Source organism: Mastigoproctus giganteus, chromosome 5 (genome assembly GCF_048544385.1).
Source record: "Mastigoproctus giganteus isolate SK-2022 chromosome 5, ASM4854438v1, whole genome shotgun sequence".
NCBI lineage: Eukaryota > Metazoa > Arthropoda > Arachnida > Uropygi > Thelyphonidae > Mastigoproctus > Mastigoproctus giganteus.
The window spans coordinates 148824081-148841260 of record NC_143579.1 but is presented as its reverse complement, the minus strand read 5'-3'; the positions used below and the strand labels follow the sequence as shown (position 1 = coordinate 148841260).

General features: G+C 37.3%; 1 protein-coding gene across 5 annotated transcripts in view; it reads left to right on the top strand.

The window, feature by feature from the left end:
* Nucleotides 1-17180, top strand: part of Lztr1 (Leucine zipper like transcription regulator 1) — a 609234-nt gene that overhangs the window by 226763 nt on the left and 365291 nt on the right. For all 5 annotated transcript variants that reach the window (XM_090374223.1, XM_090374222.1, XM_090374224.1 and 2 more), the window contains one exon: nt 6894-7033. In XM_090374223.1, the coding sequence (XP_090230349.1) occupies nt 6894-7033 (140 nt within the window). The remainder of the gene's footprint in view (nt 1-6893; nt 7034-17180) is intronic.

Genomic DNA, 17180 nt, shown 5'->3' with positions numbered 1-17180 from the left:
AAAGGCAAAACCAACTTTCTTAGGGCTGAATGTGAAGACTGGACACACGTTCTATATGAATGTATAATATATGAACATCCCCAGAACAGAGCTAATAGCACAGATTGGCCCCCCTTCCCAGGGGAGAAGAACACCTGTTCATCATAGAAGAGGAAAATTATAAAGCCTTTACATCTTTCACACAGAAAGTATTCGAAATGTGCAGAACAATCCAAAGAATGGCAATTCAGCCCCCCAGCAATTAAACAATAATCAATAGTTTAAATTGCCCAAGTTTCCCACCACACCCAGATGATGACTTAAAAACTGTCAGGATAGCAGTATTCTGTGCCCTGACAAGAAACCTGACATGACAGAACTCCCCAGGACTACCCTGCCATGTGTAGGAACCTGGGCCCCACACCAAATAAGTAAGCATGTAGGGGAGGCAGATGTACAGGCAGCCAGGGAAGCAGATTAGCTGAAAAATATCAGTAAGTTGGTAGCAAGGGGATGTAATATAGAATGAAAGAAGAATGAATGAATGAGAATGAAAGACAGAATGAATGAATGAATGAGAATGAAAAACAGAATGAATAGGTTGAGCACTGAGTGAACTAGGAATTATGGTAAAAGGGAATGGCAGTTTAGAGTGACCTAGCATGAGGGAAAGAGAGAGTGAATGGGAATGAGTGGAAGAGCAAATGTAATTGGCTGAAAGAATACAAAGTTAAAAATAACTTACACTATTTTATATATACTAACAAACATTTACTAACCACATAAACACTATCACTGCATTCTCCACTCGCCTGCAAAAAAAAAAAAAAAAAGTTGTAGCTAGGCCTGCACCACAACTGAAGAATAACAGTAAGTTGAGGTGCCCAGAGAGTGCAGTGCAGAAAGCAAGAGTCGAATAACTGAAATAAGAGCTAGAAGAATGAATGAAAGTGTAAGTGTGTGAGAAAAAGAACACAAACCATAAATGCTACAGTTAAGTACACACTAACCCTAGTTTTAATTAATATTTAAATTTACATTACACATCATTGCATCCCCCCCCTTGGTGTGTGAGAAAAAGATGAATGAGTGTGAGTGAAAAAAAAATATATATATACATATATATAAAACTTGGGGAAAAAATATATATATAAAATAAGAAAAAAGTAATAAAAAAAACCAAAAAAACAAAGAATGCAAGTAGAGTGAGAATGCAGATTATGAATGAAGTAAATGTGTGTCTCCCACCCCTTCGCCTGGTGGGTTCCCGCTGGCAGCTGACATATCCCACCCTCAGAGTGGGATGGGCAGTTTGACCTTCTTGCCGGATTCGACACTGCATGGACATGACAACCATCACCGACAAAGACGTACTGCGTCTTTGCTGCCGGCACAGCATTGGCGATCTGAACTGGGTACTCTAACCCGGTTCCCTTTAAAACCCCATCCCAAGGCAGGGGAGGGAGGAGACAGGTCTCTGTCTTTGCCTGGTGGAGTTCATCTCCACTGACTCTTTGGGGGATGCCTACTCTCTCATCCCTATCCTTCTATCTGTCCCCCCCCCAGTCTTCCCTTCTCTCACTCAACTGACTGAGTACACCCCTTAACAATGCCGCCAAATTCTAATCAACGTCTAAATTCTACCGGTGTCGTGTAAATCTCTATGACAACTAACACTATTATCTTTCATCTAGCATATAGCCCTCACATGTCTAAATTTAATAACATCAAAATTTTGCCCGACTTATTAGGCCTTTTAACACATCTCTCTAGCGTTCAACCCCAACCAGTGATTTCCTAACAGCAATATCATAAAGCACTAATCTTTTTTTTTAGGTTTTAGCCACTGAAATCCCAGGAAACTAGGTGGCAGGACCTGCTAGGGCAACGTTGTGATACTGGACACACCTGGTATGCCTCCACATGGCGAGGTACGGGCAACATCGGGCCCTACTAGGGGGCCAATAAGCCGGACAAACAATGGGCACAACACATCTCACTGCACAGATATGGCTTACACACTTTTAAGTCTCTGGCTTGAGAGTGTACTGTCCTTGATACAGCGAACACACGCGAAGATGGGAGAAATCCCAGGTGCCGTCTGACACGAACATTCCTTATACCTTATGTATCGGGAAGGATGTCAAACTCTGGCAGTTCTGAAGGACAGCATTATCAACGTCATGTGCTGGCTGTTCCAGTTGATATGTTACGTTCTGCTGTAGAAAATGCTGTTCTTCAAATGGAAACTGTTGTTGACCAAAATGAAGGACACATTGAACAATTGTAGCACTGTTCAAGTGATTTGTATTGCCACAGTGCCATATAGTGACAAATTTTGTAACTAATTTTTTTTCCAATAAATGGCGAGCACATTCTTTATTGTACCTGTTGTCCAAATTTCTCTCAATACAAGCCTTAGAACTCACTCTAGAGCTCTATACATAGGGATACTTTAATTTTAACAACCCTGTATATGGTCACATGATATTAGTACATCATATGATCCTCTCCAATGACTAAACAGGCCTGAAATGGATAATGATGAACAAGTATGCCACAGAAAGGGACATAATGATTGAAGGAGCAGTAATTGAAAAGCTGGAGTCATATACTTATCTGGGATAAATGGCTGGAAGTCAAGAGAAGAATAAATTTTGGATGGATAGCATTCAGGAAATATAGTCACATACTGAAGAGCAGTATCCCAGTTTGTCTGAAGCGTAAAATAATGAACCAATGTATACTTCCCACCATGACTTATGGAAGTGAAACTTGGGCACTCACCAAAAGAATCGAAGAGAAACTGAGAACTACACAGTGAAGAATGGAACGAATTATATTGGGAATCAGACTGTTAGATGAGAAGAGAAACACATGGATTAGGCAGAAAACTCAAGTAAAGGACATTCTTATCAAAACTAAAAAACTAAAATGGTTTTGGGCAGGACACATAGCTCAAAGACATGATGACAGATGGACTAAGAAAATAACAGAATGGTACCCAAGAGGAGCTAGAAAGAAAACCTGGAAGACAACGGCAGAGTTGGATAGATGAAATTCATGAGTTTGTGGGTAGTAAATGGATGGCCATTGCACAACACAGAAGGAATTGGAAAGTTGTTGGAGAGGCCTTCATCTTGCAGTAGATTGAAAATGGCTGATGATGATGATGATCCTCTCCAATGACTAAACTGGCCTAAAATGGAGAGTAACAGACATTCACATTTAAAAATGAAGTTCTCAAAGCATAGTTAAAAACAAAGGAATGCGAGTGGGAACGAACAAGACAACAAATTCAGACCTATGCCCTAGTACTTAAAAGTAACCAATCAAATTCAATCCCGGGAGCTCACATCTAGTGAGTTATGGGCTTGGCACACCCAGGGTCCTGAGCTGGATATCACATTCTTCTCTTTCTTGGTGATTCCCTTTTACTTTTGACTCTCTCTCTCTCTCTCTCTCTCTCAGGGTTACTCGGGAACTTTTTTTTTTTTCCTGGTGCAGCATAAGCCTCAGGCTTCCTTGCATCATATGGATATTAATAATAATAATAATAATAATAATAATAATAACTCAAAAGATATCCATACACAAACAGATCAAGGAAAGGACAACAACGTGATTGTTATAAGACCAACAGAGGAAACAAGCTTGACTCAAGCAAAGCTGTAAACAGGCAGTCACAAAAAACTTGGAAACGCAATTTAAAAATGTGAAGATTAAGCCACTTAGCAAAATTAGAAACACAGGTGTGGACATTGAAACAGCCACAAAAGAAGACACAGAAAAATTAAGTTAGAATCCTCTAGTCTATTTATCTAAGCAGTCTATTTATATATTATCTAAGCAGCAAAGAATCTATATAGGATGGAATAGATGCTGGTATAGGGAGCATTTCCCATTTCCCAAGTGCTACTGATGCATACGCTTCGGACACACATTCCAGATATGCATGCAGAAAGAAAGTACATGCGGCCACTATGCCATTAGAGGGCACGAATACAGTACATGCAAGAAAAACTAAGACCCTAAAGGCGCCAATTGCAAGAGTGCAGGATTGCCTTCAACCAGCAGTTTTGTGGTCCTTGAATGCAGTTGATGTGTTGCAAGGACCACAAAATTACATCATGTTCACTAGCAAAACCACTCACCTGCATTAGTTGTCAATGAGAGCACCCTGCTTACTCAAGAGTATGCGAGAGGTGGAAAGAAGAAAAAGAAATTCAACTACTTAAGGCAGAGCTGAACATGTACCAGGAGGCAGGAAAAGTGGCGAAACCTATAAATATTAACAAACCCACCTGTGCCCAGAAGGTAGCAGGGAGATGTTCCCTCCGAACTCAGACTGAAATGACCATCCCTCCATTGCATGTTATCTCTTAAGCTCACAAAAGCCTTGCATACATTTATTTTTGCTGGAAGTGCAACCTTCACCTTGAACCTGAATTGAAACTTGGACAAAATGCTATTTCAGTAGTACCCAAGATTAGATTTTTGGGGCTTGTATTTGATAGAAAGGTGACCTGTCATCTAACTTTTCATCCAAGAGTTAGATGCAATCTCATCTAACTATCTAATTGGTCCAAGGATTACTCTAATTGAGTAATCCTTGGACCAATACACTTTATTGCACCTCTATCATTCACTTGTGAAGTCTGAGTTAGATTATGGATCCCAGGTAAATGAATCTGCTAGACTCAGTGTATTCTGATAGCTGGATCCCATCCACCATCAGGCAATTCATATTGTCACTGGATCATTTTAAATATCTCCTGAACAGAGTCTATATTGAAGCATATGAGCCATGATTATTACTTTGTATGAAACAGTTGTCTGTACAGTATGCTTTTAAACTAAAATCCATACCAGATCATCCCACATGGACACCTGGTTTTTGAGCCACAATGGAAAAATCTTTATAAAACACCCATCAGACTGTGAACTGTTTTAACATCACGGTAGATGAATGTTGCCCTATCACCAAGGCAACTACTTCCACCCCGGCATGCTTGATCACCATCATGCAACTTTTCTATTAACAAGTGGGGGAAAGACCACCACTCCAAATTCTGTCTACCAACAACTCTGTGCTGCTCACTGAGTCGAATACTCTGACTTCATGCCTGTCTTCACTGATGGCTTGAGTTCAGAGTCATGTTGGGTCTGCCTCCATCTTCCCAGATGACAGTATATCTGAGAATATCCACAATGAATGCAGCACATGCTCAGCAGAGTATGTGCTATTGAGTAATCCTTGGACCACATTAAAATGTACAGTTACCAAAGGTGTATGGTGTACATACGCTCTTTAAGTGTGCTATAGGCTTTATCAGGGAGGAGATATAATTCTCACTAATTCTTGACCCTGGTCCAGCATGGACATATGTTATTGTAAAGTTTAAACCTATGTTTAACATATGTTAAACCTATGTTCAGTTCAACCCCACCTGGTGTCTCTGTGAACAACATATATGTGATTAGTGTGGGTTTGTGTGAATTGTGTGTGTTGTGTTGTTCTGTCCACTTGGCTACGCAGAAGCATCAGTCACCTGGATAGATGATTCCGGGCAAATACTTGTCCACACCATGGGAAGATGAGCCAGTAGCAGTAGAGCACTGTCTCAATTTGAGAGATTGTCTCACCTGACATTGTGAAATAGTGAGACAGATTCCTCTGAGGGCCCACTACAGAGGAGGGGGGGGAACTGGGGGCCATCCCCAGAAAGAAAAAGGAAGAGAAAGGGGGGGGAAAGGAAAAGAGCAAGGGAAAAAACATTAATACGCTACTGTTATCGTACTCTCCTTAAATAATACTGTCCCTTGATCTCTTCTCCCTAGCCAAATCCTGCTCTCTCACTATCCCACAATTATTCAACATCTCAGCAACTTGATTTGCCATGAATCATTCCAACAAACAGATAAATCATGAAAAATTAGTTCTCAGAAAAGAACTAATTCGATCCTAAAATGTTTAACTGAAATTATTGGATTCTTCTTCTTCTTCAGTGGGTGATTTTATTCACATTATGCCAACAATTCACATACAGCCTTTAGCTCCTCATTACCATTTCTGAAATATACAATGTTTTTCATTTAACTAGCCCACAGAGGCTAGCCTGTTGTAAATTGAAGATGTATTAAATGATGTGTTGTATGAAAGAAGTGTTTTATTTATAACCTGTGACTAGTCTGCAAGTTGATCCATATTATGCCTACATCTCCCAGAACTCATTATTTTCAGTATCAATAATTTGAACACTGTTCAATATATACTCTTTAAGTGTACTACGGGTTCTATCAGTGAGGAGATATAATCCTCACTCAATTATGGCTACAGCAGAAATAGAACTAGTCCTCTATTGCTGTAGCCATAATTAAAAGCTTCTGTTTATTAAAGACTTCATTTGTGTAGGCATGGAGAGCATTTAAATTTTGAGACTTTTTTTCTATCAGTACAGGTTCTTACAATTGGCATTTTTTGGTTTACTTTCATATACTTTATTATTTTTTTTATTTGCTATTTGTGAAATGATTATATAAAGTAGGCAGTTCCCACATTCAATTTGCATATGTTTAATTGTGGATATTTTTGAATGATAATAAATTGTTGAAGAGAATATGGAAATCTTTCCCCCCAGTGTGTGTGTGTGTGTGTGTGTGTGTGTGTGTGTGTGTGTGTGTGTGTGTGTGTGTGCACTGTCTTTGACTGATTAATTTCTTTTATATGTAATCACATATAACATAAATTAATCATTGTTTTTGTTTTTTAAATAATTGTCTTTAGTTTTTATTAATCTCTAGTTTTTCATCTTTAGTGTGGCATCAATGCTATCAGTCTATCAGCAAGAATACAAATATCCAAGTCATCTGTTAAAGCCATATTCTAATAAATCCTTATGTTAATTTTTCAGGTACCTCAGAAAGGAGATTGTCCCCCGACATGCTGTAATTTTCCAGTTGCTGTAGCTAGGGATAGCATGTTTGTATTTTCTGGTCAGAGTGGTGCAAAGATAACAAATAGCCTCTTTCAGTTCCATTTTAAAGAAAAATAGTAAGTTTATTGTATATACAATTAACTGAACTATATGTAAAAATAATGATATATTGAAGTGAATGAAAAGATCTGGATAATTAAAATTTTACTTTTTATTTTTTGTTTTATGCAAAATGAATTTTATTCTTCAACTTTCATTAAAACTGAACTAAACAAATGCAACACTGATATCTCTGCTGTTCTTTTGCTGGTATTTGCTGTCTAGTCCAGGGGTCATCAACCTTTTAATACCTACCACCCACTTTTGTATCTTTGTTGATGATAAAATTTCCTTACCCTCCACCGGTACCACAGTAACTCAGTTTAGCACAAGTGCGAAGTAATTTTTAGAGGGGAGGGTTTGTAAAAAAAATATGTACTTAAATTTATCTTTTTATTTATATTTCATGTATGTTTATATGTTTATACATCGATAATTTAAATTTAATGAATTTCTGCATCTCCATTGATACAGTGCCTACTAGTGCGGGAGCTGCTTAAATTGAAGAAAAAGAAAGTTAAATGTGAAAACAATAAAGTTTATTGAAATTACCTTTAATATGAGATCCTTGAGGCTGATGCTGTGAGACTAAATATTTGGTATCTGGTTCGATTTTCATAAGGAAAAAATGAAGGTCCCTCTTTCGGTGATATTCAGACGGTTTTTCTGTGTGGTGATAATATGATTAACAGTTCTAAAGCCTGATTCTACAAGATATGAAGTAGGGAAAGGTATGGTGCCTCCATAGTCAGGTGGGCAGGAACAGCAGTACATAGCACATGCTTCTTGATTAGACCGGGTTCGAGCCCGTGACCACCAAATACGGAGAATGCGGAAAGGTCAGAGAATGACCACCGCATATCCACGGAGCAATATGGCCTTAGTTGCTAATGCTCCTAAAAACCCAACAACATCTCAACATCTCTCAGGGAAAGGTATCAATAAATTAAATATCATTTTCCACATATTTGGATATAACACAGGCATTTTTTTATTTTGCCAGAGTTTTTCTCATTCGTTGCTCCCTTGTCCATGAGTAAACTTCGAGAAGTGGACAGTGAATTATTATCTATATTCCAAGTTTAGAGATGGAATTCAAAAGTAAATTGCAGAAAGCACATTTTAAAAAGTGAAATTCGCGAAGTTGTTAGCAATGTATTCGATATATTGAGGAAGAACAAAATTTTTAACAACAGACAAAAACCCCCACCACCTACCATAAAAGCTTGAATCGCCCACTAGCGGGCGGTAGGGACCAGGTTGGGGGGGGGGGGGGGGGGTACGTTCCTGAGAAATGGCACGAATACCGAAAACATGAATACTGAGTTATGGCACCTATAGTAATAAAAGGGTTCTGTTGTATTATATGTATGTATTATATTAGGGCAACAAGATTAGTGAATGGAACAAAGGATTGTTCTTACAAAGAAAGGCTTAAGTTTAGCAAATTACAGTGTCTGGAGACTAGGCACCTGCGAGGTGATCTGATTGAGGTGTATAAAGCCTTGAATGGTTTGAGCATGCTGAATTCTGATGGGATTCTTCCTCTTGCTCAGAATAATCGCCTGAGAAGGCATAAATTCAAATTGAGGAAGGACGGTTGTAGGATGGATGTGCGGAAGTTTGCCTTTAGCCAGCGGGTGGTTGATTGCTGGAACAAACTTCTATCTATCGTGTAGAAGTTGATAGCTTTAATAGATTCAAGGCAGAACTTGACAAACATTTTGGAGCAAGTGGATGGGTGAATTAACTTTTTTTTTTTTTTTCTGGCTGATGCTATATAAGCTTGCTTTCTTGCATCATGTGCCTTTGCTAATTCTAATTATGTAGTGAAATACAAGCATAAGGTATTGAAATGAAAATAAGAAGAAATTTAATATTAGATGTAAAATTTATTAGAAATTTCAAACAAATATTTCAAAAACATATCAAGAATATGGGTTGCTGGGCGATAAATAACTCGTAATTGAAGTTTGTTTCCTAATTTTTTTTTTTAGCTCCTTTTGGATTTCCTTGTAAGGCAAGAGTAATTGTTCTAGGTCTCATTTAAACTTTATGCTTCTTTCCAAATTAGGATCCATTTCCACCACCTTTTCTGAAAGTTGTCTGGAGAGGCTAAAGATTTCCTTTAATGATTTGTTATTTAATTCTGGTCTATCAACGTTGAGATCTTCCTCCTTGGGATCATTTTGATTCTCATTTGCCTTTGTCACTAATTCATCCAACCCTTCTATTGTAAGTTCATCTGCATGAGTCTCAATAAGTTCCTGAATGTTTGTTGCATTGATGTTTTCAATGCCCTCACCTTCTATTTCTTGTGCAATTGCTACAATATCGGCAACCAGTTCATTGACATTTGGGATTGTTTAAGCAACAACCATTTCTGGCCAATATTTTTGCCAACATGTGTTAATTGTAGATGCTCTTATCTCATCAACTGATGCCTTGATGTTGATCAGGCAATCTGCGATGTTATAATTTTTCTAACTTTGACTTACAGTTCAGTTAAGTCTGACTTCCTTTCCATTTTTTCAATTAAGCCAGTAAAAGTTCTCCTAACGTAGTAGGATTAAATGCAGCAATCACACCTTGGTCTAGCAGTTGCAATGTGGTGATGGGTGGCAGAAATACAATTTCAACATTTGGGTGATGAAATGCTATACTGCTTGGCTGTCCTGGCACATTACCAATAAGAAGCAGAACTTTGAAAGGCAAAGATTTTGAATCTAAGTAACTTTCCACCTCTTGCACAAAGCTATCATTAAACCACTTTTTTATTGGGGCTTTTTTATTGGATTTCCAATAAACTGGAAGATGTTCTTTATTCTCTTACTTTAAAGCACATGGATTTTCTGCGATTTATACATGAGAATCGGCTTAATCATGTGTCCACTAGCGTTTGCACAAACCAGTAGAGTAAGCTTATCTTTGGAAGCTTTGAATCCAGGAGCAGATTTTTCATTTTGTGTTAAGTATGTTCTGGCTGGCATCCTCTTCCAAAACAACCCAATTTCATCTGAATTGAATACCTGTTCAGGAACATATGCTTTGTCCATAAATAATTTTTTAAATTCAGTCGGGAAACTTTCTGCAGCCACAAAATCTGCTGATGCAGACTCGCCTACAAGTTTCACATTATGTGAAGGCCATATCGATTTTTAAGCCTTTCAAACCAGCCTTTGTTAGCTAAAAAATTTATCCCAGCAGTGCTATCACCAGTTTTGCTAAAGTGTGGATAAAGGTGCTTTGCCTTTTCATGAATGATGAGTGAACTTAATGGAATTTTATTTTGAGTTTGGTCTTATATCCACAGATTTAAAGCCTTTTCCATTTTTTCTAATTTAACATCACGAGATACAGAGCAAATTTTTGAAGAAATAAGTGCGTTTTCATGGATTTTTCTTCCGATTTCTTGATTGATTGTACTATTGACTCATTGATTTTATAATGTTTTTCACTGACGCGACACTTTTACCATTAGAAATTTTGTCTACTAACTCAATTTTACTCACTGATGTCATCACCTTCTTTGATCTTTTCACAATTCCCTTGTTATTCATGGCCATATTGTTGTAGGGGTTAAAAAAGAAATTGTCCATAATAAAGTCACTATCTTTTAACCATTAATACACTCGAAAAGTCTGTTTACACTAACACACTGCAAAATGGTAGATTCTCACTTTTGTAAACATATCAATTAAAAGCAAATGATGAAACTTTCCATAACAAGTGCATAACACATATTGAACAGTGATTAGCGGGAAAAAACTGCACTCACGATTGTGTCACCCCTCGTCCCCACCCACTGAGTACTGTTTTAATCAGGCAAGATGAATTTAGCCATGCCCATAATTTTTTATGGCAGAAAATGTTCACGGCGCTTTAAAATTATCATTTTTTAGGAAGTTTCATTTTATATTAAATCAGCGACTGCGAAACTGTGAATACAGATACTGCAAATAGTGGGGGGTTACTGTATATGTATAGTAAGTGAATGAAATGGAGGAGAAAACAGGAAGGTGATGACAGTTGGAGAAAAAAAATTAATAAAATATGGTGACTATCTTAAAAATAATAATGAAAAGTGTTAAATAAATTAAATATATAAAAAAAGAGTTACTGAAAAACAAAAATAACAGGTATTATTAATTTGCATGGACAGGGAAAGAAGAGGTAGTGATGTGGTTTCTGAAAAGAATGGTAGCACTTGAAGTTATTCCAAACTGTATCCCATTGTGGTGGTCATTTGTTAAAAAAAAAAAAAAATCAAAAGCAACATGCTCTTAATGCAGTGTAACAGTGGAAAGTGACTTTATGGTATTGGGCATCCACTGAATGATCTGAAAGCATTTTGGGTTCTTCCTTCAAAAAAACCGTCTGGCACTTAATGTTGATAATGCAGCTCTATGGTAAGCCTAAAAATTGGAGTAGCAAGAGTATTAAAAGAGGATTAAAAGGAGGTTGAGCACTTTGTGGTAATAGGCTGTTTTCATTCTTATATTAATGTTTATGTTGAAAGGGAGCTGTATGCCTTCATGTGAAAATGAATGAATATTTAATGGACATTTTTTATTATTATTATTAGCCATATGATGCAAGGAAGCCGGAGGCTTATGCTGCACCAGCCGAAAAAAAAAAAAAAAATTCCCGAGAGAGAGAGAGAGAGAGAGAGAGAGAGAGAGAGAGAGAGAGAGAGAGAGAGAGAGAGAGAGAGAGTCAGAAGTAGAAAGGAATCACCAAGAAGAGAAGAATGATGATATCCAGCTCAGGACCCTGGGTTTGCCAAGCCCATTCTCACCAGATGCGAGTCCATGGGGTTTTCAGTAATATCTAGAAAGTTGTGCCAAAAGGAAAGATAGATTTAAATAATTTTAACTGATGCACATCGCTGAAGTAAAAAAATAAATTTTGTAAGGCAACTCAGGAGAAAAGTTTTTGCACTTTTTTTTGTTGTTGTTGAACATTATTAACTGAAACTTTCTATACTATCTTAAATGTAAACCTAGTTTACTTAGGTTGATTTTAAAGCTGTATTTTATGTTTTTCACAGAGTAATTGCGAGAAAGGAACAGAGATGCTGCATGCCAATTTTTTTCAACTTTTAGTTTGGAAAAAAAAAAAATGTCATGTGGTTTAGTTTCTTGAAGCAGTCATAATCAGTTCATCTGGCAGACAATCCAACAGAAATCTAGAGACAGAAAAATCCTAGATAAGTTTACATTTAGTTAAATTTATTTTCTAGCTAGTGTGGATTTTACATCAACCAATTTTTTTTATTGAAAAATCTGATTATTGCATGAACTCCTGCAAAACTTGTTTTATGCTTGTTTTGGCACAAAAATCTATTGTTTAACTCTTGCTTCCAGTTGCCTGATCTCCAGCTTTTTGAGTCAGAAGTTGGCAGCTATTCAAGATAAAAATAAAATGGATCTGGATTAGGAGTGTGTGTGTGTGTGCAGTATACACACTAAGTCTGTTAATGTTTGTAAAATATGTTCAGATGAAAAATTTGTTATCAGTATCACATGATTTTAATTTTTTTATCCTGATGAAATTACACTTAAATGATATTTTATTATATATTCTATTTTCAGTGTATACATTAAACTCCTGATTACCTTGGGTGATTAGGAAATGAATTTCCCTGAAGAATTAAAATAGTTAAATTGCATAATAAAGGAAAAACTAAAAATGGGACAAAATTGTAAATTTATTTACATAATACTTTATTCATATTTATAGAACTATAGTGTGAGAATAGTTGACAAAATTTAATATTCACATATTATTTTTGTAAAAGGGGAAAACAAGGAAGTTTGCTATTTCCCTTGGTTTGCCTTTCTGCAAATTGTATTATTTAAATTTCAAATCAGCATCTTGTTGACAAAAGAAGAAATCCTTATTGTTTCATATACGTAAATAGAGATTGATTAAAGTTTTATGTTCAGTATCTTTTTCATGTTTATTGCTGAGCTAAAGATTTTGATCAATATGAAAAACAAACCTTATCTATTTTAATGTAATAGATGCACACCAATGCAAATTTAAAAAAAAAAAAAAAAAAAAAAACTCAGAGAAGGTGGTTGAAATTACGTCTTTTTATGTGCCTTTAACAGAGTAACACTGAATCAGAAAAAAAGAAAACCAAATAGACAAGATCCTTGAAGGATTTGTGAAATGTGATGCTAGTGAACTAGGCAGAGCCAGCAGAAAGCAAAGATGGGGATGGTTTTGACAATTCAAGGGTATTAACAGTAACATTATGAAATGTAAACATGTACCTCAACATATTTCTTTTTGCTATCTGTCTTAGATTGGCTTAGACTTCTTGCCATAGAGACTTCTGGATAATCTACCCTCAGGTGGTATAATTTTGGAACCATTGGTTGCATGGGTTGTTCACTGTAGTTGTGACTAATACTACTGAATAAATATGGCTGCATGGAAGTAATTCTGCTCTGTATAGTCATAAAGGAGTTTCAAATACATTAAACTCACATCACCTAGGACAACCTCCAGTTACCTAGTCTTCTATATGTGCAGGTGAAATTCAAGGAGATGGGGTAGTGTTGTATAGTGATGTAGTGGGCCTCCACAAAGAATTTATGATAAAGCAATAACAAAAGCAATGCTTCAGAGGTTTGCACTCAGCCTAAACAAATCTCTGCATCATGTCTGTAAATTTGATTGTCAAAATCCAGTGTCCACTGCATCCAGAAGAGAAATCAGTGGAATCCTTACAAACTGCAAATTCTTCATGAACTGAGAGTGGGTGATCCTAATTTACTCATGAAGTTTTGTGAACGGGTATTGTTCTGAGTATACTGAGTTATGCAAAGCCATTAGAAAGAAAGGACATAAGAAAATTTAACACAAGAAAGAACAAGCATTACGGATTTAAATCAGCAGCCATGAGCAGTAATACAGAAAGACAAATGATACTGAAACTGAAGAATAGCGATGGTGAACTTATAAATAGCAGAGAAGACTACTATAAAGAGTTATACAAGGAACGAGGGAATGATGCTAGCAGTGGGGAAGATGGATCGCAAATTAGTAACACATACAACATACCTGATGAGGTAGAACATGCGTTGAAGAACAAGAAAGCCCTGGGGGAAGATGAAGTTACTGTAGAGTTGTTAAAATTGGGAGGAGGAGACATGACACAAAAACTGGTAAGACTCTTCACAAAACGCATTAGAAAAGGTGTGACGCCTAAGGAATGGAATGATGCAATCATAGTTTTGCTGCATAAGAAAGGAGATAAATCAGAAATTGGAAATTATAGACCAATTAGCTTGTTATCCCACATCTGCAAGTTGTTCACAAGGGTCATTGCGAACAGATTAGAAAGATTAGAACAGATCAGCTTGCTCTTTCAGTTGATGAGAATCAACTGAAAGAGCAAGCTGGCTTTAGGACAGGATTCTCAACTGTGGATCACCTTCACATAATGTTACAGCTAATGGAGAAAGCAAATTGTGGATTGTGGAAAGGAATTTGACTCCATACAGCCTAAGGCAATGTTTCGGGCACTGGAAAGACAAGGCATAGATACTCCATATATTATGATTTTGAAGAAAATATATGAGAATGCTACCTCCTTTATTAGACTAGACAAAGACAGTAGCAAATTTAAAATTGAGAAAGGAGTTTGACAAGGAAACACGATATCTCCAAAGTTGTTTACTGCTGCCCTTGAGGAAGCTTTCAGAAGATTAGACTGGTTGCAGAAAGGAGTCAATGTGAATGGAGAGTACCTAAACCATTTACGATTCTCAGATGACATGGTGGTCATAAGCCATGATCTCAAAGAATTAGAGGAAAATCTTAATCAGTTATGCAGAGTTAGTAAAGATTTTGGACTAAAGATGAATATAGCTAAAACAAAAGTAATGATGAACAAGTATGCCACAGAAAGGGATATAATGATTGAAGGAGCAGTAATTGAAAAGGTGGAGTCATATACTTATCTGGGACAAGTCATTTGCTGTAATAATGATAAATGGCTGGAAGTTAAGAGAAGAATAAATTTTGGATGGATAGCATTCAGGAAATATAATCACATACTGAGGAGCGATATCCCAATTTGTCTGAAACGTAAAATAATGAACAAATGTATACCCCCCCCCCCCACCATGACTTATGGAAGTGAAACGTGGGCACTCACCAAAAGAATGGAAGAGAAGCTGAGAACTACACAGTGAAGAATGGAACAAATTATATTGGGAATCAGACTGTTAGATAAGAAGAGAAACACATGGATTAGGCAGCAAACTCAGTTAAAGGACATTCTTATCAAAACTAAAGAACTAAAATGGTCTTGGGCAGGATACATAGCTCGAAGACATGATGACAGATGGACTAAGAAAATAACAGAATGGTACCCAAGAGGAGCTAGAAGAAAACCTGGAAGACAACAACGGAGATGGACAGATGAAATTCATGAGTTTGTGGGTAGTAAATGGATGGCCATTGCACAAAACAGAAGGAACTGGAAAGTTGCTGGAGAGGCCTTCATCCTGCAGTGGATTGAAAATGGTTGATGATGATTGTTCTGAGAACAGGAAAATTCTAGTTTCGAACAACCTTGCTTTTCAGTGACGAGGGAATTTTTATGCCAGCTGTGATAAATCAGTAATCATTACTGGTCCAAAATGACATTAATGGACTAGGCTTTCTGAAGAGCAAGATAGTAGCACGATATGGTATGATCCCTGGAAAGACCAAATAATTCTGCTTTTTATGCCATTCTCAGATTGGTGTCTGCTCATTATAATCATGCCATTGGCAAATGGCTGGTCATCCAACCATTCTCTGACTGCATGGACCACAGGGATGGTCATGATATTCATAGGGTATGGAAGTGTTCTATTAACCATAGTGATCATATAACTCCTGATCTTACATTTCTGAACTTTTACCTTTGAAGCCATCTTAAAGTCAAGGTGTATGCTGGGAAAATACACAATGTTAGCATCTTTAAGGATGAACCATCGCTGCATGCAGTGAGATCGCACCTCAAACAATTTGCATTGGTCTCTTGGATTGACAAAAACATCTCCATTTCGTTTCGTTCATATATGTGTGTCCACATATTAAGGATATCTTGTAACAGTTCCCTATAGTTCCAGACTTATGATATACCCTGTAGACACTATATTTAAATATACATTGAGTTGACTTTGAATTAGCAGCAACCTCTTGTGTAGGAATTTACTGGTGTGTGCGATACTCATCTCAGTCTACTCTTCAGTGTTGCTATAATCTCAGCAACACTGAAGGCTGAGTGCAGGCTCAAAGTTTGGGAATAACTGATATAAGATTATAGTTTGCTCACATGGAAATCAGTTTTTGAGTGTCTGCAAGGAAGAATGGGTCAGCATCAAATCTTTTCGACTGTGAAGGTGGAATGATTAGGGGAGGGCAAGATGTCTGGGTTCCAGAATCTCATCTACAACAAACGTGGTTAAGTGTTCCCATTCTGTGGTGTCATGTCTACCGTGACTGGCTCAACAGCAGCTGGATAACCAGCCAAAGGTCACATGTGGGACAGCCATATATAGTTCAACATCTGTGGCAAGTGTCATGTGTCTCATCTTGTAACACAGCAGCAACACGGCACAGTGTTGCTGCTGTGTGCTTAGCTGGGCACAGTGGCCCAGCTAAGCACTTGGTACAACGTAGGAATAGCAAGACCAATATCCTCATGGACCACATGGCAGAAATTAGCTTGTATAGGCTATACTATGACAGCCATCATGGGTACCCATTGTCACTGTGAGACACAAAAAACTATGCCTAATGGGCATATCAATGCGAACACTGGACCATCGATATGTGGAAATCTGTTACCTGTTTGATGAAGCTCATTCCTAGCTCTAGTATGCTGATAGGCATACCTGCATTTGGAGAAAGCAACATATGAGGCCATGGCACCTAGATGCACTGTTGGTATTTAGCAAGCTGGTGGTGGTGGTGATGATTTTATAGTGGGGTCATCATCATTAATCAACAGCTTGATGGGTATGCCTACCTTTTTATTTTCACTGACCACCTACATCCATTCACAAAGTCCATCAGGTTGCTAACTGGTTTCAGGAACATGGCAATGAATTCTCTGTCTTCCCATGGCTGTCTAACTCTGCTGATCACAGTTTA